Source organism: Dipodomys spectabilis, unplaced genomic scaffold, assembly GCF_019054845.1.
Source record: "Dipodomys spectabilis isolate Male_0828 unplaced genomic scaffold, ASM1905484v1 ptg000030l, whole genome shotgun sequence".
Classification (NCBI taxonomy): domain Eukaryota; kingdom Metazoa; phylum Chordata; class Mammalia; order Rodentia; family Heteromyidae; genus Dipodomys; species Dipodomys spectabilis.
The window spans coordinates 5,978,644-6,003,599 of NW_024870707.1; the positions used below are offsets into that span (position 1 = coordinate 5,978,644).

The 24,956-nt window shown below is 36.8% G+C and overlaps 2 protein-coding genes and 1 pseudogene across 2 annotated transcripts; 2 read left to right on the forward strand and 1 right to left on the reverse strand.

Annotated features, from left to right (window-relative positions):
- Window positions 1-344: 344 nt before the first annotated feature.
- On the reverse strand, window positions 345-1,290 carry LOC122104813 (annotated as a pseudogene).
- Window positions 1,291-10,923: 9,633 nt separating this feature from the next.
- LOC122104814 (olfactory receptor 5B12-like) lies at window positions 10,924-11,868 on the forward strand. Its single transcript, XM_042675737.1, has one exon. It carries the CDS (start codon window positions 10,924-10,926, stop codon window positions 11,866-11,868), a length of 945 nt encoding a protein of 314 aa, XP_042531671.1.
- Window positions 11,869-18,508: 6,640 nt separating this feature from the next.
- Window positions 18,509-19,474, forward strand: LOC122104815 (olfactory receptor 5B3-like). Its single transcript, XM_042675739.1, has one exon. It carries the CDS (start codon window positions 18,509-18,511, stop codon window positions 19,472-19,474), a length of 966 nt encoding a protein of 321 aa, XP_042531673.1.
- The last annotated feature ends 5,482 nt before the right edge of the window (window positions 19,475-24,956 follow it).

Sequence of the window (24,956 nt, forward strand, 5' to 3'; positions counted from 1 at the left end):
AAGAATATGGAGATGAAGTCGAGGAATAGTCATCTGAAGGAGGGAGTAGATTTGTTCAAAGTACTCTACATCCTTTATGGAAGTATCACAATATTCATATTACAACTGTATGGTAATTTCAAAATGAAAATAAATACACTAAACTTTAAAAGGTAAACACATTTTACAAAGAGAATAAGAAATCATAGTCTATTCTTCAGAATAATTCTCATTGTGGTATTACATTTCTAAATAAGTGTGTTTTCTACTGAACTCTAGATTTTGCAAGGGACAGGATATAATTTCAGAAGTTACTATGGCTATTGCATTTAAAAATGCCAGTTTAGAAGAACTGAAACCAAAAATTAGTTCATTGTGCATCCAGACACATTAAAACCCCGCGATGATTTGACTTTGTCAAGTACCTTTCTGAAGGCACTCTTGACCTCTTTGTTCCTCAGGCTATAGACCATGGGGTTCAGCATGGGGATGATCATTGCATAGAAAACAGATGCAATTTTGTCTGTATCCATGGAGTGACTGGAGCTAGGTTGGAGGTACATGAAGATGACAGTCCCATAAAATATGGAAACTGCAGTAAGGTGAGAAGTACAGGTGGACAAAGCCTTTTGATAGCCCTTAGATGAGTGCATTTTGAAGATGGTAATAAATATGAACAGGTAAAAGAGCACAAAAGACATTGAAACTGGAAATGAAAACCAGAATCATCTCATTCACGTGTTTGTCAGAACAAGAGAGAATCATGACGGCGGGGATATCACAGAAAAAGTGATGGACCACATTGGACTCACAGAAGGACAGGGTGAATGTGTTCACAATGAGGACAGAGGAATTCACAAAAGCATAGATGTAGGAGCCTAGGACCAGATACACACACACGCTTGTTGTCATGGTGGTGGTATAATGTAAAGGCTTACAGACTGCGGCATAGCGGTCATAAGCCATTAAGGCTAAAATGATATTCTCCATGGAAGCAAAGACTAGAAAAAAGAACATTTGAGAAGCACATGCGTTGTAGGATATTACATTTTCTTTTATAAGGAACCCAGCTATCACTTTGGGTGTGGTCGTTGAAGAGTACCCAAAGTCCACCATAGAGAGGTTACTGAGGAAAAAGTACATAGGAGTGTGGAGATGGGAATCCAAGACAATTAGCAAGACCATGCCCAGGTTTCCCAAAGCCGTGGTGAAGTAAATGATGGTGAACACGATGAAAAGTGGAATCTGAAGTTCTGGGCTTTGGTTAACACCCTCCAGGAGGAAATTCCCCACTTCTGTGTGGTTCATCATAGGAAGTATAGACTCTCTGCAGTAATAAGAAAGGAGCATTTGGAGCATGAAAAAAGAATTTTAACTGAAGGCTGTATTATTGTATATTACATACATACATACATATATATTATGTGTGTATATTATCTATGTATATTACATACATATATATTGTATATTACTTTATTATTACATTATTATTCCTATGATCTAAAGCAAAAATTTGGTCAAAACAGTAAAGGAGAAAAAGTCACCTAGATAGATTCAGATGGTTGAAATTACAAAATTAGAGATCAATAACCAAATGCACTATTGTATGAATAAAGAAACTGAGAAAACATTGTTGTATTTGTCTCTGATCCCATATGGGTAATAAATACTTCCAAAATCACATCATCTGACACTGTTGCAAGCTGACAATTACATAATGATTTTTATCAATACGGACTTAAGATATTCATGTGTTGTCTTCTTTAAGAAACCTACAGAAGTTTAAGTACATTGTATTGGTTTATGGAAATGATCTGGGTTTCATCTCACAAAGAACAGTGCCCCAATACCTATGCCCTTAAGAGGTTTAATAGAATTTAATTTAAATTAGTTCATATTTATTGATGGCATCTGTGATTAAAAAAAATCAATGCTTTGCATGCCTAGGGGAATAAATGAGAGACAGATGTAATGTAAATGAAGTGTTCTAATGTCATCGTTATTACAACAGTGCTGAAGAGAAGAGTTGGCATTCAATGTCAGTGTTTAGACTCTAGAAAGAGGTGAAAGATCAATCAACTAGTAGCCTCATCCATTACTGCCTAGGAGAGATGGGTCCTGAGTTCATTTTCTTTATTTGTGAAATAAAGACAGTAACAAGACATCTCAAAGCAGACTATTGTAATAGTTAAAGAAGATTAAAAAGACAGCAAAGCTAAGGAGTTCATCACAAACTTAGTGAGTGACTTCTAAGAAGTGACCACAAGGTGTGATGATGGTTTCCACCTCAGCTTGGAAAGCCCAAGGGGTGGCTTGCAGGGCTGCCACAGGAGGTTGAGTGTGGACTCTGGCAGGCAGCCCTCTGGAACTGCTTCTCCTGATCAGCCAGTATACCTAGCGCTCCTAGGCTTCCAGCACATCTTACTCCACACCAGCCACTGGTGTGAGAATTCAGGATTATTTAGTCTATCTTTTGATTAAATAGCTAGCAGTTGAGGCACAAAATAATCTACAAACCTTAAGTCACTCTTACATAATTTTCATTTCATTTGCTGACTCATAGAGTTGAAGGTTGAAAATTCACAGCAGGGAGGTTTCTATATTTATATTTTTTAAGTTGGAACTTAAGAAACTATTCTCTGATACCTATTTCCTCTCCAGTCCTCCTTTTGGCCATTTTACAGATTTGTATTGCATTATATCTCTATAAGCATTTGCATTTGTGTTTACACCCTTCTAACAAATGCAATGATACAACTGAAAACAACATAGAGTGTGCTATGTCCCATAAAAATAATTTTTTAATTATCAATTTGAACATATACCTCTTCCTTAACATAAAATGAATCATGTTATCATAATTTGTAGATGAAAATTAATGTTAGAAATTAGATTATTTCCCCAAATTATCTGTTGAATATGAAGTAATATGTGCTCTGAACTACTGCTCTATAGCTTTTATATAAGTGTAATAAAATGATGCAATTGTGCAACAAGAAAATTGAAATTAAGATGGCAGTAAATAATTACATGAAGACCCTTCTTAAGTCTCAGGACATATATTCAAATTGTTATGAGATGAGTTTACTATTTTCTAAATCAAGGCATCACCTGACCTTCCCTGTCTACATTTAAACTGTAGCCAAGTGTTTCTTAAATATCACTCTACTTACTATTCATAGTTTTTGCTAGTGGGAGTCCATCCTGTTTCCAAGCAAAAGCTCATGAGCTCATCTAATTAATAGTATTAACCTACCTATTATACTCACATATATTATAGTTCTCATTTAAAAGTAAGGTATATAAAAGTTTACCTCACTCCTGGAAAAAAAAAACATGCTGGAAATCCTAACTTTTCAGTTATCTGAAATCCTGCCAGGGAAGAATGTATAGATTCCTTTGGAGATGCTCTCCTTTTTAGGAATTGATCAAAAAAATGTTTTTATAATTATCACTTCCCTTATTCCAACCTCAGTTTCTCTATTCATATCATAAGCATGTCTGTGTCATTTACAGAACTATGTCTGTATAAAACAAAGTCTGTTAATCACCTCAGTCATGAATTATAATTACATTATAATTTTAACTATACAATATTATATAGGTATATATATATAAAACCTTTACCTTGGTGTATTTTTCCTGTTGATAGTTTCAGATTGAGACGTTCTTCCATTTGGAGAAGGCCATATTGTACCAACAACTATTCTATTTCAGAAGGCTAAGCATGTTAGCAAAGTGTCCATGAGCACAGTCTGTCTCTGATAAACTGACGTCAGACACAAAAATCATGCTGGGATTTAGAGGTAATAACCTGGATCCAAGAGAAAACTTTAGAGACACGATAGTCTCAAGGGAGTGAGCTCCCTGTGGAGGGACCCCCAGGCTCCTGTTCCATTTGCCTTAAAAAAAGCAATTAAACTGCTTTAAGGAACTAACTTCATTTGTTGAGTGGATACACTGCTGTATCCGTATTGTTTTGTCATTTACTATTTTAGTTGAGGTTGTTAAGTCATGTATAGTAAAGTTCAATCATTTTAGGATACATTTTTGAGTCTGAATAAATATATGTGCTCATGGAACCAATAGAGAAGAATCTCATCTATCTAAAATATTATCATATTGGGTGGTATTCAAAATTTCTGCCTTACTACTTCATAGAATAAATTGATTTTTGTCTTTATGAGTTACATTTTGCATATATAGAGAGAGATCGATGTAAATGGAATGATAGCACACAACTAGCCTCATGAACCTGCCTTATGTCACCTATCACAATACATATATGAGATTCACTTATTTGTTTACATAGGCATCATTTGTTATATTTTTACTGATAATTTTTTTCAAGTTCAGCATAATAAAATACCAGGAAACAGTACTCAAAAGGGATGGAGTGGGGTTGAGGAAAAAGGGGTAGACAGACGAATGAAGAGGAGAAGAGAGGTAGAATGCAGTCAAGAATCCAATGTATAGCCTACAAAATGAAGAAGAGTGGGGGAAGAGGTAGGGAGGGAAAGGATGAGAGAGAAGATTGAAAGGGGTGACACTGATTAAGATATATTGCATTCTTAAACTTCTCTCTTAAATGGCAATGCCTTTGTACAATTACATAAAGATAATAATAAAAAAATAAAAAGAAATCAACTTCATATGCATCTAACTTGAAGTTAAATGTTAGTCTTGACATTATGCGATCTACAGGCAACTTTGGTATTTGTAATCCTCCCTGAAAAAACACCGCATGCTTGGTTTTCAGGACATTGCTCACCTTTACGGGCTACCAATCTGTCTGCCCTCTTACTAATAAAGATCTCCAGACCTCAGCCTTGCAACAAATTCCCCATCTCCATGTTTGTATTTTCCTTATAGATATCAACCATTCTCATGGTATTAAATGCCACCTAATGCTATTATTTCCCAAATATATTTCTTTCATTTTAATGCTAAACTTGTATGTGGTAATCAAAAGACACCACATGTATTGGAATGAAACCCCAGGACACCTTCCACTATGAACCTTCTACTGCTCTAATTCACCATATTTCATATAATGATGATTTATTTTTCTGGTTACTTACACCAACTAAGTCACTATTTTCTCACACTTGTACCCAATAATCAGAAAGTTTTATAATCTTCAACTTTCAAATACACTAAAATATTCTAGTTAACTTAGAGTCCCATTTATCCATGGTATATTATATAATTCAGAAGAAATAGAAATAAATAATGACATCAACATAATTTCAGAGATAATATAATTTTCAATATTATACATTATGTTTCAAACAGTTAATGTCAGTAGGTTTTTCCTAAGAAGGAGTGAGCCATTGGTGCCTGGCTCATGTAACTTTCATACTTATAATTAGAAATATTTATTCAAGCCACAGCACCAATGGCTCACGCCTGTAATCCTAGCTACTCAGGAGTCTGAGATCTGAAGATTACTGTTTGAAGCCAGGCCTGGTTTGTGATTTAGGTTTCTCTCCTAATTATTTTCTAAATATTTACAATTTTTAAATTCTCTGAAGGTTATCTATATTAACTACTTCATAATTATTTGGAAACCCTACTATACTTTGCTATATAAATAGCAAAGTATATTTGCCTACAAAATCAAAACTTGAAGTACCCTGAATTTATTTTTCCTGGGTTTAAGTGTCTACTATGGTGTCTAGAACATATAACATTAGTCATTAATATTTTTTTGGTTGGATGAATTAGAGAAGAAATTGTTACTGTTCTGCAAAAGCTACTCTTTAGAGAGGAATTTGCACTGAGAAATTAAACTGTCTTCAATGACAACTTCTCTGAGACCCTAAATGAAGAATCTAAAGAGAATGAAATTCAAAAACATTCCATTGATATTTTCATATGTGTATTCTTTAATATAATTTTCTGTTGCACATTATGTTCCAAACAGTAGGTTTTTCCTAAGAAGAAACTCTCTGAACAAAATCATTGAAATCAAAGAAGCAAATATAGATACAGATATAGATATATAGATAAATATGTCTTGAAACAAGAAAACTATTCCAAGGAATGCCTTTATAAATATACATAGGGTATATTTATTATTATACATATACTGATTATATTCACCAAATCTGCAGAAAACAAACCATCCATGACTTTTTCAGTGAATCTTCCAGAATTAATTCACCACAGATTGTTCCAACAACACATTTTAAAAATGACAGATAACTACACCTTCATGAAATATGAAACCAAAGAGCAAGTCAAAACAAGCATTTTACTTAAAAATTCAATTTAACTCCTATTATAATAATAAATTCTAACATAAAGCAGTCTACTTTTGAACTGCTCTTCTATGCGTTTGTATATATTAGCTCAATTAATATGGAAGAGAACAGATAGAGGTGAATTTTAAAGTGAGATGAGAAGGTTTAACTTTTTCTATAAGTGTGTGTGCGGGCATGTCCACACATACCTACAGGATCACAATATAAATCATATTTATTCCTATGGACTCCTTATTGAAAGTAATCTAAAGAGTTGATCAAGACGTTCTAAGTACTAGGGAACAGTGTGTTGGCTTCAGAAACACAGGACTGCATATTTCAGGATGCGCTGAAGAAACCAGACATTGTCCATTCACTGATATTCTTCATCTATTCAGTTATTCATTTTTGTTTTCCCTGTGTCTCAGCAAATATTTACTTCAACTATTGGAAGCACTACCCAAAACACAAGGCTTTTAAAGGATGAGAATAATCCTATTCTTTCATCATTTGAATGAATCACCATATTCTTTGTTCCTGGAATTTGCTCCATAAATAAATGTCACAAACTCAAAACAATATTAAAATTTGGAGCACTAAACTCTGTATACTGCTGTATACTGTATAAATAATTGCCATTACCCTTTACATAGAACTTCTTGAATTGGCACAGCCTGAACAGATCAAAGAAAGAAATAAGCTAGGAACTTATTGTGCACTTCAGGAAGATAACACAACTTCGCTTGGGGTTTTTCCAGTTGCAAGTCCCACCCAAAGAAGGCTGACAAAGCTTCTGTTAAACAAATTATTTCTTTTTTTTATTGTGAAAATACTGTACAGAGGGGTTACAATTACATGGGCAAGATAATGAGTACATTTCTTATCAAGCATTGTAGCCTCCTCCTTTGTTTCCCCTTCCTATCCCTTCCCATCTTACCTCCCCCCTCACCCCCCTCCCCCGCACCAAAGTTGTAAAGTTCGTTTTCCAGTCACAAAGACTAAAGTTCTCTGGAGACAAAGAAGTAGAAGCAAAAGTGATTATTAGAGAAATTGTAAATGAACCTTCCCCAGAGACCTAGCTCGGTTGTTTGAAGAAGAAAAGTAGTGTATTTACCTTTGGAGTTATTGCTTTGTGTATATGCTTTAGATTAAATTTTATTCCATTCAAACGTTTTTAGTTTTCATGATGTCTTTCTTTAATGTGTTTGTTATTGTTCTCCAAAAAAATGTATCCATTATTATACAGAAACCTTTATCAACTGTTGGTGGGAATGTAAATCAGTGTCTCCCTTATGGACATTAATATGGAGATTCCTCAAAATACTAAAAATAGAACCACATATGATAGAGTTATATAGGGTTGATACCCCCAAAGCATCACAATCAACTTACTATATAGAAATACTTGCATTCTGATACTTATTAGGTTCAATGACATTAGTATACGAATTCCACTGGCACATGTGGACACTACTGAAGATGATCTACAGTTTCATTGGCATTATTCACAGAAACAAAATAAAGGAGTCCTGAAATGCCTACGAAAGCATTAGCGCCCAAATAACCAAATCAATGAAAATAAGCAACTACCAGTCTTATCAGTGTTAACATCCAGTGTTAGTGCCACTTATCAAAGGGGCTGTCTTTCCTCTAACGTGTTTTTGGCATCTTTATCAAAAATCAAGATGACTATACCTGCACTCTATTTCTTTGGTCTATGTGTTTCTGTGCCAGTTCCCATTTCTTTTCTAGTGGTGCTCTAGAGCACAATTTGAAATTAACTATAGTGATACCACCAGAGTTGTTCTTTATGCTCAGTATTTTGTGCTTCTATATTAAATTTAAGTTTTAAATTTTTTCCATCTAGCCAAAAAATGTTATTGCTCCTCATGGCCATTACAGTGAATCTGAAGATTGTTTTCAGAAATCAGTCATTTTCACAGTATGCATTTTGCAGATCTAGGAACATGGGAGGCCTTTCCATCTTCGATGTATCTTTTCTGTGTAGTTCAGACTGCATTATAAAGGTTCACACTTCCCTGATGAGGTTTATTCCCAGATATTTTTTTCCCCGAAGGCAAATGTGGTTGGGATTGTTTTCTTGATGTCTTCATCAGCATGTTCAGCATTATCATAAAGAAAAGATACTGATATTTTTTAATATGTTGATCTTGTGTGTAGATACTTTAATAAAAGTGTTTGCCAGAATCAAGACTTTTCTTGGAAGGCTTTAGGATCTTTCCTTTTGGTGGTACTAGACTTTCAACCCAGGGCCTCCAATTTCTAACCAATTTCTCTACTACCTGGGTCAAGCTCCAAATGCTTTTTGCTTTAGTTTAGTTTTCATATAAGATATCATACTTCTGCCTGGATACATCCTCAGCTTGTGACCCTATTGACTGTGTCTTCTTAGTACATAAGATGACAGGTATGTATCCCTTCTGGGTTCTGAAGGGGCTTTAAAGCAGAGGATCATACCTTATGCTAATGATGCTAACACAGATAGCTTGACATCTTCCTATTTGTATTACTTTATTCATTTCTCTTGCCTTATTACCATAAGAATAAAAGTTGGTAATATACAAATTGTCCTTTTTCCTCCATTTAGATGATCTTAAATATATAATATTCTATATATTATATTGTATTAAATATACAACATAGAATTATATTATATATACCATGTATATTTTATATTATATTTAATAAGATACAGTGCATACACACCATGTGTTTCTTAAAATATTTACTTATTTACTATGTTCCTCATTTATTTCAGCACCATGAGTGTGATGGTCATGAGTTTTCCATGCATGTGTGTTTCCAAAGATCATTATTGGAAGAGATGGTCATTCAGAATCAGTAAGCAGCTGACTGCATTGATATTTCCTCTCCACAGCTCAAATATCAGGGATGGGGGGGTCAATTGAGAAAAGCACTAATGAATACATTTGTTAAATCGACAGAATCTATGTTTCGATCTCCCAATATTTAAGTGAAATTGCAGTCATGAATGTCAGGCTGTGGCTTGATTTGGGCATTACTATAAAAAAGAATTGCTTAATAGGATGGAAATAATCCCAAGATCTCCCTCCCAGAACTTGTAAATCATCTATCTGTCTGTAGAGGATGGAAATAACCCTGTGGGAGCCCACTTTGGGGAATTGTGTCACAAGAGCTTTATGACTATACAATCCTCCCTTCTGATTAAAGAAAAATCGGGTGATAATTATGATGGTCATCCCTTGACAAATAGAAGGCTTCATGAGAACTTACTTCCTCCGCGAATCATCAGTGCTTCAGGAAGAATCCTACAGGCACTACCTGTCTAATATTCCCTTTTCATAGATTAATTGAATTTCATAGAGGTTAAATGGTTTATCTAGAAAGACAGAATGGCAGATCCAGGGCTAGGACTTGTATTCATTGATGACAATGCCACTAGCAATATTTTCCACCTTGACCTGCTTCTAAGGAATTATAAAACTACTGACAATGCCCTGGAGAGTCCTCACATAAAGAGGACTCTTTCAAGAACTGAATTTCTGACCTGAAGCCTGACCATGAATGAAGCTGCTGGACGCTTCGTGCTCATGACTCAAACAAGAAGGCAGGCCTAGGTGAAATCCACTTGGGCATGACATTGCAGCGGCCCAGGTAAGCAGAAAATGCATCCAGACAGCCATTCTCCCTTCAAAGAGTTTAGGCTTAAACATTTTCCTATTTCTTAGGTATCATTCAATCAGAGACCCTATATCTCAACACCGTGGTGGAAATCCCAGGAGTAAACTTAGGTATATCACATGATGTAAATGAAAAAGAAAAGAGAGCCTGCTCCTAGACTCTCAGTCTCACCTAGAAGCAAAGGGGCCACAGAAGACCCTTCCTGCAGGTGTGTCTGTGTTTTGAGACCCAGCCCAGCAGTTCCACCTGCCCAGAGGAGGAAGAGGCTATGGAAATCACCTGATTCATGAGGGCCTATGTGTAGTGATCTCAGTGGCATCAGCCAGCCAAACCACATGGTGCCCCCCAGGAGGCTAGGCCTTGATTGCTCCTGTTTTTAAGCCTCCAGAGTAGTTCCCTTTCAATAGGTTCTCTATCAGATAGCACTTGTTGTATGTCTGAGATAAAGAGAGGGACCAAATGCCTTTTTGTTCTTTTTTACTAGAGCTGGCCTCCACATCAGAATGATGACTGTCTCACTAAACCCCAGACTCAGATGAAGGCAAGTAGGAAGTATGTGCTTACGTTGTAACTAGAAGATAAATTTACCATGGATGGTTCTTACTTTGCAATTGTAACTTCAGTTTCTGGACTCCACTTCCTGATGGATTAGAGTTGGAGATGGAGTATAGGACTGTTTTCTGATGTTCACATTTCCTCTACCTTTTCTTTCCACTTTTCAGCCATCCTTCTATGCCTTTTGTGATGTCTACAAGTGTTCCTCTTCATTTCAACTTCAGAATATAGTCAGTAACTTGTTACCCAAATATCCACTGAGTTAAAAGGAAAAAATGCTTCTAAGATACCATTGTGCCCTGCTTAGAAGGCCTTCCATAGATATGGGATCTTGAAACCAAGACGTTGCAAAACTAAAATAAATCATAGGGCAAGCAAGCCAATTGAGGTCAACATCTGTTTGCCATTTGTCATTCTGACTCTCCACGCTCATCACTACAGGCTAGCCATATAATTTCCAATGGAGAACAGCACAGAAGTGACCCAGTTCATTCTTGTGGGACTAACACATAATCCAGAACTCCAAATCCCCTTCTTCATCATCTTCCTTCTCATCTTCCTTAGCACGCTGATTGGGAACCTGGGGATGATGGGATTGATCCTTCTGGACTCTCGTCTCCACACCCCCATGTACTTTTTCCTCAGTAACTTATCCCTGGTGGACTTCGCATATTCATCAGCCGTCACTCCCAAGGTGATGTCAGGACTCCTCACGAGGGAGAAAATCATGTCCTACAATTCCTGTGCTGCCCAGTTCTTCTTCTTTGTCGGTTTCATCACGACGGAGAGTTTTCTCTTGGCCTCCATGGCTTTTGATCGCTATGCAGCCGTGTGTAAGCCTCTGCACTACACCACCACCATGACCACAAATAAGTGTGTCTGTCTGACCACAGGCTCCTATGTCTGTGGCTTCCTGAATGCCTCCATCCATACTGGGAACATTTTCAGGCTCTCCTTCTGCAAGGATAACGTGGTGGATCACTTTTTCTGTGATGCCCCTCCCCTCTTAGCCCTCTCATGCTCAGACACCTCCATTAGTGAGATGGTTATTTTTTTTGTAGTGGGTTTCAATGACATCTTTTCGATCCTCGTCATCTTGGTCTCCTACCTGTTCATATTCATCACTATCCTAAGGATGCGCTCAGCTGAAGGACGCCAGAAGGCCTTCTCCACCTGTGCCTCCCACCTCACCGCAGTCTCCATCTTTTATGGATCAGGTATCTTCATGTACTTACAGCCCAGCTCCAGTCATGCCATGGGCACAGACAAAATGGCATCTGTGTTCTACACGATGGTGATCCCCATGTTGAATCCACTGGTCTACAGCCTGAGGAACAAAGAGGTTAAGAAAGCCTTTACCAAGGCTGTAGAGAAAGTAAACTCTGACAAAAGGTTTTTATGTTAAGTATATCAAATCTAAATCAAAGCACTTTTGGTCTACCTCCAAATAATCTTTATGAAGACAAATATGTAGACCCACACAAACAAGTGTACCATGACAACTTTTAAATGTGTAATTCTTGTGTTCTCATCTTTCTCTGTGTGATTCATGGTTTCTGTTAAAATATAGTTAGGTGATTTTCATTTTATTTCATTTTTGAGGGATTGGAGATTTTCCCCAGTTCCATATGCATGTTAATCAAGTGCTCTGCCACTGGGTTCTATCGAAAGCCATAAGTCTCATATTAATAAAACAGTTCACAGTATGAAAATTCTGTCTTCCCTTCCAAGAAGGTTCTGTTAATATCAGTGCTGTCATTTGTGAGCTTTGTGACTTTTCTGGAATATATGGATTAATCCTGTATTCCATGCCCTGGACGACCATGGAAGTTTCTACTCAGCTTAATGATCAATTAACAATTCTCATATTTATCTAACTTCTTTTTATATGTTTTTATTGTAAAAATACTGTGCAGAGGGGTTACAGTTACATGAGTAAGGTAATGAGTACATTTCCTATCCAGCATTGTTATTCTTCCTTTGTTTTTCCCCTAACATCCCTTCCCGCCCCACCTCCCCAACTCCCATTACCTAACTTCTTTAAAACATTAATTACCTCCTTGGCTGTATGCATATGTTGAAACATATTTTCATTAAATTTTTTATTTTTCTTTCCTATTGTACCTTCCCTCAAAATGAATTAGAGATGAGAATATAATCATTCTGACGCCTTTTTCTAGGAATGCATAAAACCTTGTATGTGTGCTAATGTTCATAATCCCAGACTCTGTGTTACATTGGCAATTGTTTTGTTAGGATGGCCTTCCACATTAGTGAAGCATCACCTTAGAAATTCCATGTAAATGTGCCAGTTTTATCCCAGAAAGTTAGGATCATTTTAAATATTAGCCACTGTTGTGTGAGTCTGATCTTTGCCTCATGCACTGTTAGTATTATCACATTGTACACTGCTAGTATTATCAGACTTGCACTGCTAGTATTATCAGACTTGCACTGCTAGTATTATCACACTGTACACTGCTAGTATTATCACACTGTACACTGCTAGTATTATCAAACTTGCACTGCTAGTATTATTAGACTGTGCACTGCTAGTATTATCAGACTGTACACTGCTAGTATTATCAGACTGTGCACTGCTAGTATTATCACACTGTGCACTGCTAGTATTATCACACTGTACACTGCTAGTATTATCGCACTGTGTACTGCTAGTATTATCACACTGTGCACTGCTAGTATTATCGCACTGTGCACTGCTAGTATTATCAGACTGTACACTGCTAGTATTATCACACTGTGCACTGCTAATATTATCGCACTGTGCACTGCTAGTATTATCGCACTGTGCACTGCTAGTATTATCACACTGTGCACTGCTAGTATTATCAGACTGTACACTGCTAGTATTATCGCACTGTACATTGCTAGTATTATCAGACTGTGCACTGCTAGTATTATCACACTGTACACTGCTAGTATTATCAGACTGTACACTGCTAGTATTATCACACTGTACACTGCTAGTATTATCACACTGTACACTGCTAGTATTATCACACTGTGCACTGCTAGTATTATCACACTGTGCACTGCTAGTATTATCACACTGTGCACTGCTAGTATTATCAGACTGTACACTGCTAGTATTATCACACTGTACATTGCTAGTATTATCAGACTGTGCACTGCTAGTATTATCACACTGTGCATTGCTAGTATTATCACACTGTACACTGCTAGTATTATCGCACTGTGTACTGCTAGTATTATCACACTGTACACTGCTAGTATTATCACACTGTGCACTGCTAGTATTATCAGACTGTACACTGCTAGTATTATCACACTGTACATTGCTAGTATTATCAGACTGTGCACTGCTAGTATTATCGCACTGTACATTGCTAGTATTATCAGACTGTACACTGCTAGTATTATCACACTGTGCACTGCTAGTATTATCACACTGTACACTGCTAGTATTATCACACTGTGCACTGCTAGTATTATCACACTGTGCACTGCTAGTATTATCAGACTGTACACTGCTAGTATTATCAGACTGTGCACTGCTAGTATTATCAGACTGTACACTGCTAGTATTATCAGACTTGCACTGCTAGTATTATCACACTGTGCACTGCTAGTATTATCACACTATCACACTGTGCACTGCTAGTATTATCAGACTGTACACTGCTAGTATTATCAGACTGTACACTGCTAGCATTATCAGACTGTACACTGCTAGTATTATCAGACTGTGCACTGCTAGTATTATCACACTGTGCACTGCTAGTATTATCACACTGTGCACTGCTAGTATTATCACACTGTACACTGCTAGTATTATCACACTGTACACTGCTAGTATTATCAGACTGTACACTGCATCATTAGTGTCCAAAACTATGGCACAGGAATCAGTGGCTGGTCCATCCAGGGTGATTCTTTGCAGAACCAAACACACTCCTAAAGTGCCTTGCACAGACAAGTCAAAAGTGCTAAGGAATATGGGCCAACACTGCCGTCAGAGAGTCGTATGATGATGGACTTCTTTGTATAGCCATTCCCCTGGACCATGTCATCTAGTATTGAAACAGTGACAACATACCAATACCAATAGAAGACTACTGGTTGATACCAGGGAAACAGAGAGAGATAGAGAAAGATATACACAGAGAGAGAGAGGAGTGAGTGCTACAGGCTCAGGAAAAATAAGTTTAAAATTCTGGAAATGTAGGAATATATGAAGTCTTATTGGATAGATAAGAATAAAAGGTGATCATATCAATACCCATAGGCCAAAAAGAATAAATATTTGAGAAGTAGACATGTGTAATATGATTTAAATATAACCCAATATATTATTATTATTGTGTCACTAAAAGGTATTTTATTTACTGCTTTAAATGTGACACAATATAATATTAGTATATCACTATATGTATATTTATATTTACTAATTTAAAATACATTTTAATTTCAGTAATAACCAGTTTAATCCCTCTAGGCAGCTTAATTGGTTCTTCCTTAGGATAGCAAAGTGGAAAATAGTAAATATTCTCACGTGGGGAGGTCTCCAAAGCTTTCAATTGTGAAATTCTCTCCAGAAATCCAAATATTAGTAGCCTCTAAAATCTCAACACCATATCATTTTAGAAGGGATACTGTGCATGCCATACTCTTTGGAAGTCATTTATTCATCTGGATGATAGTCATTGTAAGTACACTCAGGCCTCTGACCTGAGGATTTGCAGTGAGCCTTCATCTATGGTCAGGGAAAGTTTCAGAGACAAAAAAAAAATCACAACTTGTAAATAATAAAGCCTTCAGGAGTTATTTTACTTTTTTAAGAAGAGACAATATATATTTCATTATTTTATTTCAGAAGCAGAACTTTAACACATGGGAAAACTATAATGAAAATGAAGGGCATAAAAAGAGAAGTAACGTTCGTGGTTACCCCTGAGAAGGAAGAAGCAGATATTATTGGACTCATATTATTAATAGTAGTTAAATTATTCCCTGTGTACACTTTTTGTATAATGCATTTTATTATTAAAGTATTCAGATAATTAAATTCTCAAATACATAGGAAAAATTACTCTAGCTATCTCCAGGATTTTTTTCTTTCCATGCATTTTTATTGTTGTTATAAAGGTGATGTACAGAGGGGTTACAGCTACATAAGTCAGATAAAGAGTACATTTTTTTAGTAGGTTTAGTTATATTTCTACTAAGTAGATCAGTTGCAGTAATAAGACAGAGGACTCTTTAGAGATGAGTCTGTTCCTGGGGTCAGAACACATTCATTTGTTCTTTTTTAAAAATAAATTTACTTTATTGTTATTATAGAGGTAGTGTATAGAGGGATTCCAAGTACAAAAGTCAAGTAATGATTCTATTCCCTTTCAAACAGTGTCTTCTGTTCCCTTGCTCTCTCCCAGACCCTCCCTCCCAGCCTCCCACCCGTCCCCACCCATAAATTGTATGGAACAAAGGGTAAACAAATACAGCAGTGGTACTCACCAGACACTATGGTTGATTGTGAGTTATTTTATAAGCCTCTATGCTCCATTACTTACAGAGGCAATCTTCAAATTATGTGAGATAGGGTAATCTCGTCACATTTATCTTAAAAATTAGGATAATCCAAGTGCTTCTGCCAAGTGTACAGAAAGAATTGATGTGAGATTTGGAAGTTGACCCATGTTGATGTTTTTCCCTTTCCATTTAATTCTGCCACACAGATGTTGTGAGATCATTTGCCCTGTCACGAAGGGGGAGCTCCGCCAGTAGAACGTACGAGGCATTCTGTGCCTAACTTTACAACTTCAGATGCGTCATTCTGGATTGATCATTCTTTCTCTTGAAGTAAACAGGGAGAATGCTATATTCCATGAACACTTATATGAGAAGCCTAGCTCATGCCACAGAAGTGTGCCGTGGAAAAGAGAATGCTTTCAAAGCCATGCTAAAGCCATGAGCCAACAAATGTGAGTCCAGGTATTCGTAAGTGTCAAAATACCTATGGTAAGAATTTTAGTGATTCATAAATATTGTTTCCACCCCCCAAGAAAAAAAAAAACTAAGATCAATGATGTTTTAACTAGGTGATTATCTTGTTCATAATCTCTGCATCTCATTCAAGATAGAAAACAATTGCACACAAATAAATTCCAGTAAAACTAACACAACTAACAACTGTTTGCTTGTTTAAATCTACTAATATTTGGGAGAAGAAATGGTTGAGTGGAGATTTACTTCATAAATTCATAAATTTCTGATAAAGAACATTTAAAGCTATGGATAAAGAGATTCATCTCCCCCCAAAAAAATCACTTGAGTGAATTTAACCTTTTCAATTTCAAAAGGTTCCTGAAAGAGCTAAAATGAAACTCCTAAACTCCATTTCATCACATTAGCCATTATTTCACACTGGAAAGTGTCTTTAATTCTTTTTTTGGGGGGGGGAGGTTCAGTCGTGGGACCTGAACTCTGGGCTTGAGCGCTGTCCCTCAGCTCTTCAGCTCAAGGCTAGAGCTCTACCACTTGAGCCACAGCGCCACTTCCGGCTTTTTTTTTTGCTTATGTGGTGCTGAGGAATCGAACCCAGGGCCTCAGGCATGCAAGGCAAGCACTCTACCACTGAGCCACCTTCCCAGCCCTGTCTTTAATTCTTGAATGTAAATTTTGCTCACAACTCACCTAATTCTAGAACATTAGCTTCTCAAATACTGAGTTTTCTTAATAATAAAATAATAATAATTCTGTCTACTTTATATTCACTTCATACACATACTAACAACACACAGTTTATTTACATATAAGTCCAATATCATTGTTTATAAAGGACTGTATATACTAACAGTGTATGTGTGTATGTGTGTTAAGATTAGAAAGCAAAATGTCTTTATAGGAATGGCTCATGAATTGAAGTTGCAAAAGCTTATGAGAAAAATGGTGGGAAATGTGAGTTGGGTTTATAGGGATATCTTTCCAAAGTTTTCAGTTAAAATAAAAGAATTTAAATAGTGTTGCTACATGAGAACAGGTTCCAATAAAATTTATTATAAAAGTGGGAATTTCCATCAAAACAAATCTGTAAACTAAAGACAGTCCATCAAGTTCAACCAACATTCAAAGTGTGGTCTCTGTGATCTGATGATGCCTGATTAAGTAATACGAGAAAGAATCAGATTTAAAGACCATAGGATCATTCCTTCCAAACTTAAATATAGATGGCAAGGAAGAAGTATTTTGACCATTTCAGTAAATATGTATATGTGTGGTAATGATAAACATGTGGTAGTAAGGAAAAGTTGAAATACAATTCAGAGCTTATTAATTCACTTGGGACAGTTTTGTCATTGAAAGAGGAATGTCTTTACTCTTCTGCATTTCTTCTTCTTTTACCTCAAAGACAAGAAAATATATATTAAACAACAGGGCATCACCCAGAATCAACTACTCCTTTAGTTCACTGTGAAATTCCAAACATCAAGTTTGAATCAAAGGAGTAATTATAAATTCTGTTAAATTCAACTTGAATACAACTTAAACCCGGAGATTTAGGAACAACATGGGTGGAAAATTGGCATGTGTTTGGGGCAGACATTGCTATTTAATAAATATGCAAGTATGACTCAATTATTCAAGTTTTTCTGTCTTACACTTTTCCTGATGGTAACAGCCAAGCAAACTTAGAATATTGAGTAGAGTGGCAATTACGCAATGAAACTATAACCATTTTTAAGAGGTGAGCAACAGCAAATATCATCTGGACAAGTGAACTAGAAGCTAGATATGGGTAGGCAAATCATTGTCACCCAGTTACATAATTGTCCACATCTCAGTTAACAGACATATAAAAATGTATATTGTGTAGATGATCTTTTCAATGACTAGATTCAACAGTATATTCTGAAGCAGCCTATTCTGATTCCATGAAACCTTGAAATGCAAGTTATGACTTCTGTGAGAGAATACATCTCATATTTTACAATTTCAGTTCAATCTTGTAATTGTTCTATTCCTTTTGTGTTATGGTTGCAGATCATCTGGAGAGTCTTGGATCAATGATATTGATGGAGAACAGGACAGATGTGACACATTTCATCCTGCTGGGGCTGACCAGTGACCCAGACCTGCAGATCCCACTCTTTGTAACTTTCTTCTTGATCTACATCATCACGTTGGTTGGGAACCTGGGGATGGTCCTCCTGATTCTCTTGGACTCTCGTCTCCACACCCCCATGTATTTCTTCCTTGGTAATCTGTCTCTGGTGGACTTTTGCTACTCTTCAGCTGTCACCCCTAAGGTCATGGCTGGGCTCCTCATGGGAGACAAGGTCATCTCCTACAATGCTTGTGCTGCTCAGGTGTTCTTCTTTTCAGGCTTTGCTACTGTGGAAAATTACCTGTTGGCCTCCATGGCCTACGATCGTTATGCAGCAGTGTGTAAACCCCTCCATTATACCACCACCATGACAACGAATGTGTGTACTTGGCTGATCATAAGCTCTTACCTCATTAGTTTCCTGAATGCCTCCATCCACACTGGGGACACATTCAGCCTCTCTTTCTGTAAGTCCAATGTGGTCCATCACTTTTTCTGTGAAATTCCCGCCGTCATGGTTCTCTCTTGCTCTGACAGATACATTAGTGAGCTCATTCTTGTCTATGTAGTGACCTTCAATATATTTCTTGCTCTCCTTGTTATCTGTATATCCTACATGTTCATTTTTATTACCCTTCTAAAGATGGACTCAGCCTTGGGACACCGGAAAGCTGTGTCCACCTGTGCCTCCCACCTCACTGCGGTCTCCATTTTCTACGGGACTGTTATCTTCATGTACTTACAGCCCAGCGTGGCTCACTCCGACACAGACAAAATTGCGTCTGTATTTTACGCCACCGTCATCCCTATGCTGAACCCTGTGGTCTACAGCCTGAGGAACAAGGAAGTTAAGTGTGCATTTTTAAATCTCAAGAATGCATTCATTTTGTGGATGCAACAGAAATCTTTAGGATTATGGCTTTAATTTTCTAGGATGTTAATTACTTCATGTGTAACTTGATATTTTCCACATACAGAGTTATATTTGATGTCTGCACTGAAGTTAAGAGGTTTTGTTAAGTTATTTACTAGTTGGTATCCATTAGTTGTACAGGGGGTGGGGGTGACTGTGGCATTTCCATATATGAATATTATATGGCTCCTCAACCTCATCCCCTCTAATACTGTCTTCATCTCTTCCTAAGACAAGTTAACAACGTACATCGTTCCGTTTCCATATGTGTGTATAACGTGCTTCAATTATATTCACCATCATTTCCATCCATTCACCTTCTCTACCCTGATACCCTCCCCTCAACTTAGCTACTCCACTCTGCTGCCATTTGTTTATTTAAGTGTAAATCAATTGTACTAAACAATTTCACCATGGTACTGTGCATGGACATCCATTGTGTTTTATTCAGAATATGCCCTTCTCTTGTTCTCTCTTACCCCATCCTCCTCCATTCAATTTTCCTTTCAGCAAATGCTTTCCAGTTATAATGCTGGCCATTCATTTTTTGTTTTGTTGAGTTGTCTTTGTTGTCACCCAACTCTGCACCCCACCCACCAGACTTCTACCCTTTCTCACTAATTTCCTGACATTTCTTCAGAGCACCAACCATACTTGTGAGATTGAGCCTCTGCATTTCTCTGGGGAAAATGCTGTCACTCCATTCAGGTCTTTCTTTTTCTTTGACCCTGTCACAGAGTCTTTGTTAATGCTTTTCCATCTGCATGTGATTGTTATTTCTTATAGATTTTTTGATCAACCTTTACTTACAATGTGTTTGTATCTCTTTTTTGTTTACCTGTTTCTGCCCAAACAAGAATGTGAATACCACAAAAGTAGTGACACTACATGTTTTCTCACATCAATTCCGGAATAAATGTTTCATCATAGACGCTGCATATATATTTGATAAATAAATGAATAAAATAAGTACATGTTAATTGTTGAAAAGCAATCATTCTGATAGGTATTCATGCATAATAAAATCAATTTCACATTCAGCATTCAATCTATCACAAGACACAGACTGGATTTGCTAGAGTATTTTTGTCTACATTGCCACTCAAATTTCACTCTCACTTGAGGACAAAATAATTTCCTAAATATCCCATCACCATGGAACATTTCAAACTTCCTCATACTTTTAAAGGGAAGTAATGTCTCATCAAGTGGCTAGTAGCACAATGGGTATTATTTCATACTTCACAATAAAGCAATGAATATGAAAATATTGAGAGGATTCATGTCTGGTTATATTTCAGAAATTATAATTTACACATAAAATTATAAAATTAACTGAAATGCCAAGTTTCCTGTACAATGTAAGCATGGCATTATTTGTCAGAAGAAACACAAGATACACTTACATTAATAATATGAACCATAATATTCATGGTTTACTTTTGGATTTCAGGAATTCAAAAATATTTCTCCTTAAAGAAATACATGCCATGTGAAATTTGTTAACTCTGAAATAATGCTTTCTGAAGTGGTTGGACAAGTTTGCATCCCACCAGAAGTGTAATAGCCTTCCCTTTTGGCCACATCCCCACCATCATCTGTTATTGTTAGTTTTCTTGATAATGGCTTGTCTAACGGGGGGTGAGGTGGAATCTCAATGTGGTTTTGATTTGCATTTCTTTCATGACCAGAGATGATGAACACTGCTTCATGTGTCTATTGGCCATTCTTATTTCTTCTTTGGAGAAGTCTCTCTTTCAGTCTTCAGGCCATTTATCAATTTGGTTGATGTTTTTTGGGGGGATTATTTTATTGAGGTTTAATTTTTTGAGCTCTAAGTATATTTTAGATATGATGCACATGTGATAAAGATCTCCCATTCTAGGGCTTTATATTTATCTTGCTAACTATGTCCTCTGCCATGCAGAAACTCTTCAGTTTGATACAATACCATTTATTCAGTCTTACTTTGATTTCTTGTGATTCTGGATCTTTACTTAGGAAGTTTTGCCCATGCCTAGGAGCTGCAGTTTTATTTAAATATTTTTAAAATACTCCACCATTTGTTGCATCTAAGAAATGTACCTCACTGTCAAAAACACAGGCTAAAAGTGAAAGAATAAAAAAATAAGCCCATTCAATGGCACCCCAAAGCAAAGTGCACATTTATATTTATATTTCACAAAGCCAATTTGAAACCAAATATTTTCTTTAGAAAATGGCAAGAATGGCAATAATCCTTCAAAGGTAGAAAGCAACTGTAAAAATATACATCTATGGCTTGACACACTGGATTTCATAAAACACTACTGGACAGATAGACACAACACAATAATAGTGTGTGATTCAATATTCAGCCCATAGTTTGAGGAGAACTGGTGTTAGTTCTTGCTTAAATGTATGATATAATTTGGCTGAGAATCCATTAACTCCACAGGTCTTCTTTGTTGTGAGATCCATTATTACTGCTTCTGTTTCATTGATCAGTATAGATCTGTTAAGTGACTGATATCTATCTTCTCCAGTCAATTTGGATAGATTATATCTGTCCAGAAATTTGTGCATTTCTCCTAGATTTTTCAGTTTATTAGAATAGGTGTTTTTGAAGTATTGCACCATGATCTCCTAAATTTTATTGGCATTTATTGTGTTATCCCCTATTTACCTCCAATTGTATTAATCTGGGTCTTCCTCCTTCTTTCGCTTAATTTTACCAAAGTTGTATTTTCATCCATACTTCATTTTTTTCTTTATCTGTGTATTCTATTTACAACCTCTGATTTTGTCACCAATTTAATCCATTGCGACAGAGTGTGCAGAGACTCCGTAGGTAATCGCTCTTCCCTGGTTTTTAATGTTCCCCAAATAGCTCAGTCCTAAATCCAGACCTTCAGAAAAAAAATGTATTCAGTAGTGAGATTTTAGTATTGAGATACTTGTCAATCATAGCGTCATTTCTCTGCTTTCTCTATCTTGTCTGAAGGGTGAGACCACTGTACACTCACGGTTCTTTTTCCAAGCTAACAGTTGCTAAAGCTTCTCAGCTGCTCCCTGTCAGACAGTCTTCCTTCCCATGGCCACTTCCTGTGGCTTTCTAATGAGTGGATTTCCCATGACTCCCTAACTCATGAAGGCTCCTTGTTTTCAAGGTCAACAAGTAGCTCAATTCCAAAATGGCACCTTGCTATGGCTCTCTGAGGTATGAGGAGTGAAAAAAAAGTCTTTCATGACCATATTAGCCTGTCTGCAAGTCAGATATGAAAACTACCGAGTTTACCTCATGGTGGAGGTTTTGGTTTTCCCTCCTCCTGGGAAAGCAGAAGACAGAAGTGCAGACTTCCCACTTTACTCTGTTACATTTCAGTGTCTCTGTACTTGTCCTATTTTCATTGTTCCTATTGCTCTTCTGCTGTGTCTGCCACAGTCTCTGTACTGGTACCTCAAATTCTCATTTACCTAGGCTGATAGATAAAACCATGTCTCAAGTTGGTTGTTTCTTGCAATAAGTTATTTTTTATAAGCTTTGCTTCCCTTGTATGCAACTTGATTAAAACTTGTTTGGAGGTATTTATCTTTATCCTTCTTGACTTTGTTAAACTTACTGGAAATAAGGTTACTTTCACAAAATTTGCAGTATTGGACATGCTCATTCAAAATTTATTTGCATTTTGGACATGATCATTCAAAAATTATCCTTACCCTTACTAGTATTTCATTGCTCCTTCAGATATTCCTATTATGCCTGTGTAATTATACATGGTGGCAAGCAATATGTCTCACAGGCTCTGTTTTCTGGTTTTGGGGGGTTTGTTTTTGCCAGTCCTGGGCCTTGAACTCAGGCCCTAGGCACTGACCCTGAGCTTTTGCTCAAAGATAGCACTCTACTACTTGAGCCACAGCAATACTTGTGGACTTTTCTGATTATGTGGTACTAAGGACTTGAACCCAGGACTTCATACATGCTAGGCAAGCACTCTACCACTAAGCCACATTCCCATCCCAGAGGCTCTGTTTTAAAAATAATTGTTCTTTTTTTTCTTTTGAGCTCCTCATTCAAAATTACTGCAATATTACTACTGCAATTACCTTCAAGTTCATGGATTGTTTCTTTTCCCTACTTGTCAGTTGTTAAAACCCTCTTGTAAATTTCTGATTTCACAGAGCTTTCCTATATAGCTCGTTTTTATCTCCTTGGAAGTACTAATTTCCTTGGTTTTTTTAGTTATATTTCTAACAACAGTTCCTCACTCTCTTTGGTTATATTTATATCCATAGACTTTGAATAGTTAACTATTAGGCAAAGGTTTAGGTTTTTCATTTTTTCTAGCAATGACATATGCTTTCTTGTTGTTTACATATCTCTAACATTTTGCTGAAAGTTTGAAATTTTGAATTTAATCACAACTGTGATCCCATTGTCACGTAAGCTAATATTTACAGATATCAAGTCTCAAGTTCTGATTCAGTCATTATTTAGCCTCTAGTAGATTTGTTTCTCACTTATGCGTCTAAACATTCTCTACACAGGTGAGGTAGAGATGAGTGAAAGGCTTGATCTCGTGTGTCACTCTAAGATGCCTACTGATGAAGACCTCCCCATTTATAGACCCACTTTCTAGAACATTCATCCTAATGGTAAACATAGCAAGAGGGATGGAAACTTAAGATGGGCCAAGGGTCCTATCTTCAGGGGTGAAGGAAGAGGGGATCCTTGGCTGGCTCCGTCGCCTGCAGCTGAAGCCTGCTGATTCAGAATGAAAGACACAAGCCACTTCAAATCCACTGAAAGTCAGACTTCTGCATTGCCCTTGATCCGTCACCCTCTTGTAAGGCCTCCAAATGCAGCCTAGGCCTCCAACATCAATGATTTGACTCCACATACATAAAACCAGTGGGGAATAAAGCAAGAAGACTTGGTCTATGTTTCCCCTAGATAATTGGCCCTTGATTTCCCCTTATTTGTTTGCCTAGATGGTGTGCTTTTATTTAACACTTTTGTGAGGTCTACTTCCTCACACCTTATGTGGTTTGGCCTATTTAAGCATTGTGCTAGCTGCACTCGGGGCTGCTGCTCTTTGAGACATGAGTCCACCTGCAGTGCTCCGGCTCTCCAATGAAGACTCACAATTTGGCCTCTTAAGCGGTGGCTTCTCTGTTTCTCCCAACTGAGTTTCCTTACAACATTTCAGCCAACATAGCAATTCAAGCCATTTATTATGAGGAACTATCACATGTCCCTTTTGTAGAAATGGGACTTGAGCATAACAGTAAGCAAATAGCGTAATCCAGTGACATTAAATCCTGTGCTATAGTCCACCAAATTGTATGAATAATGAATATTAATATTTGACCTATGGGCTCTTGCTATGTAGACCAATGGTATATTCAGGGCCATAATCATTTTGAAAATCCTATGAGAATAACAAGATAGCAATTTTAATGGTTTTTATTGTGAGAATACTGCACGGAGGAGAGTTACAGTTACATGAGCAAG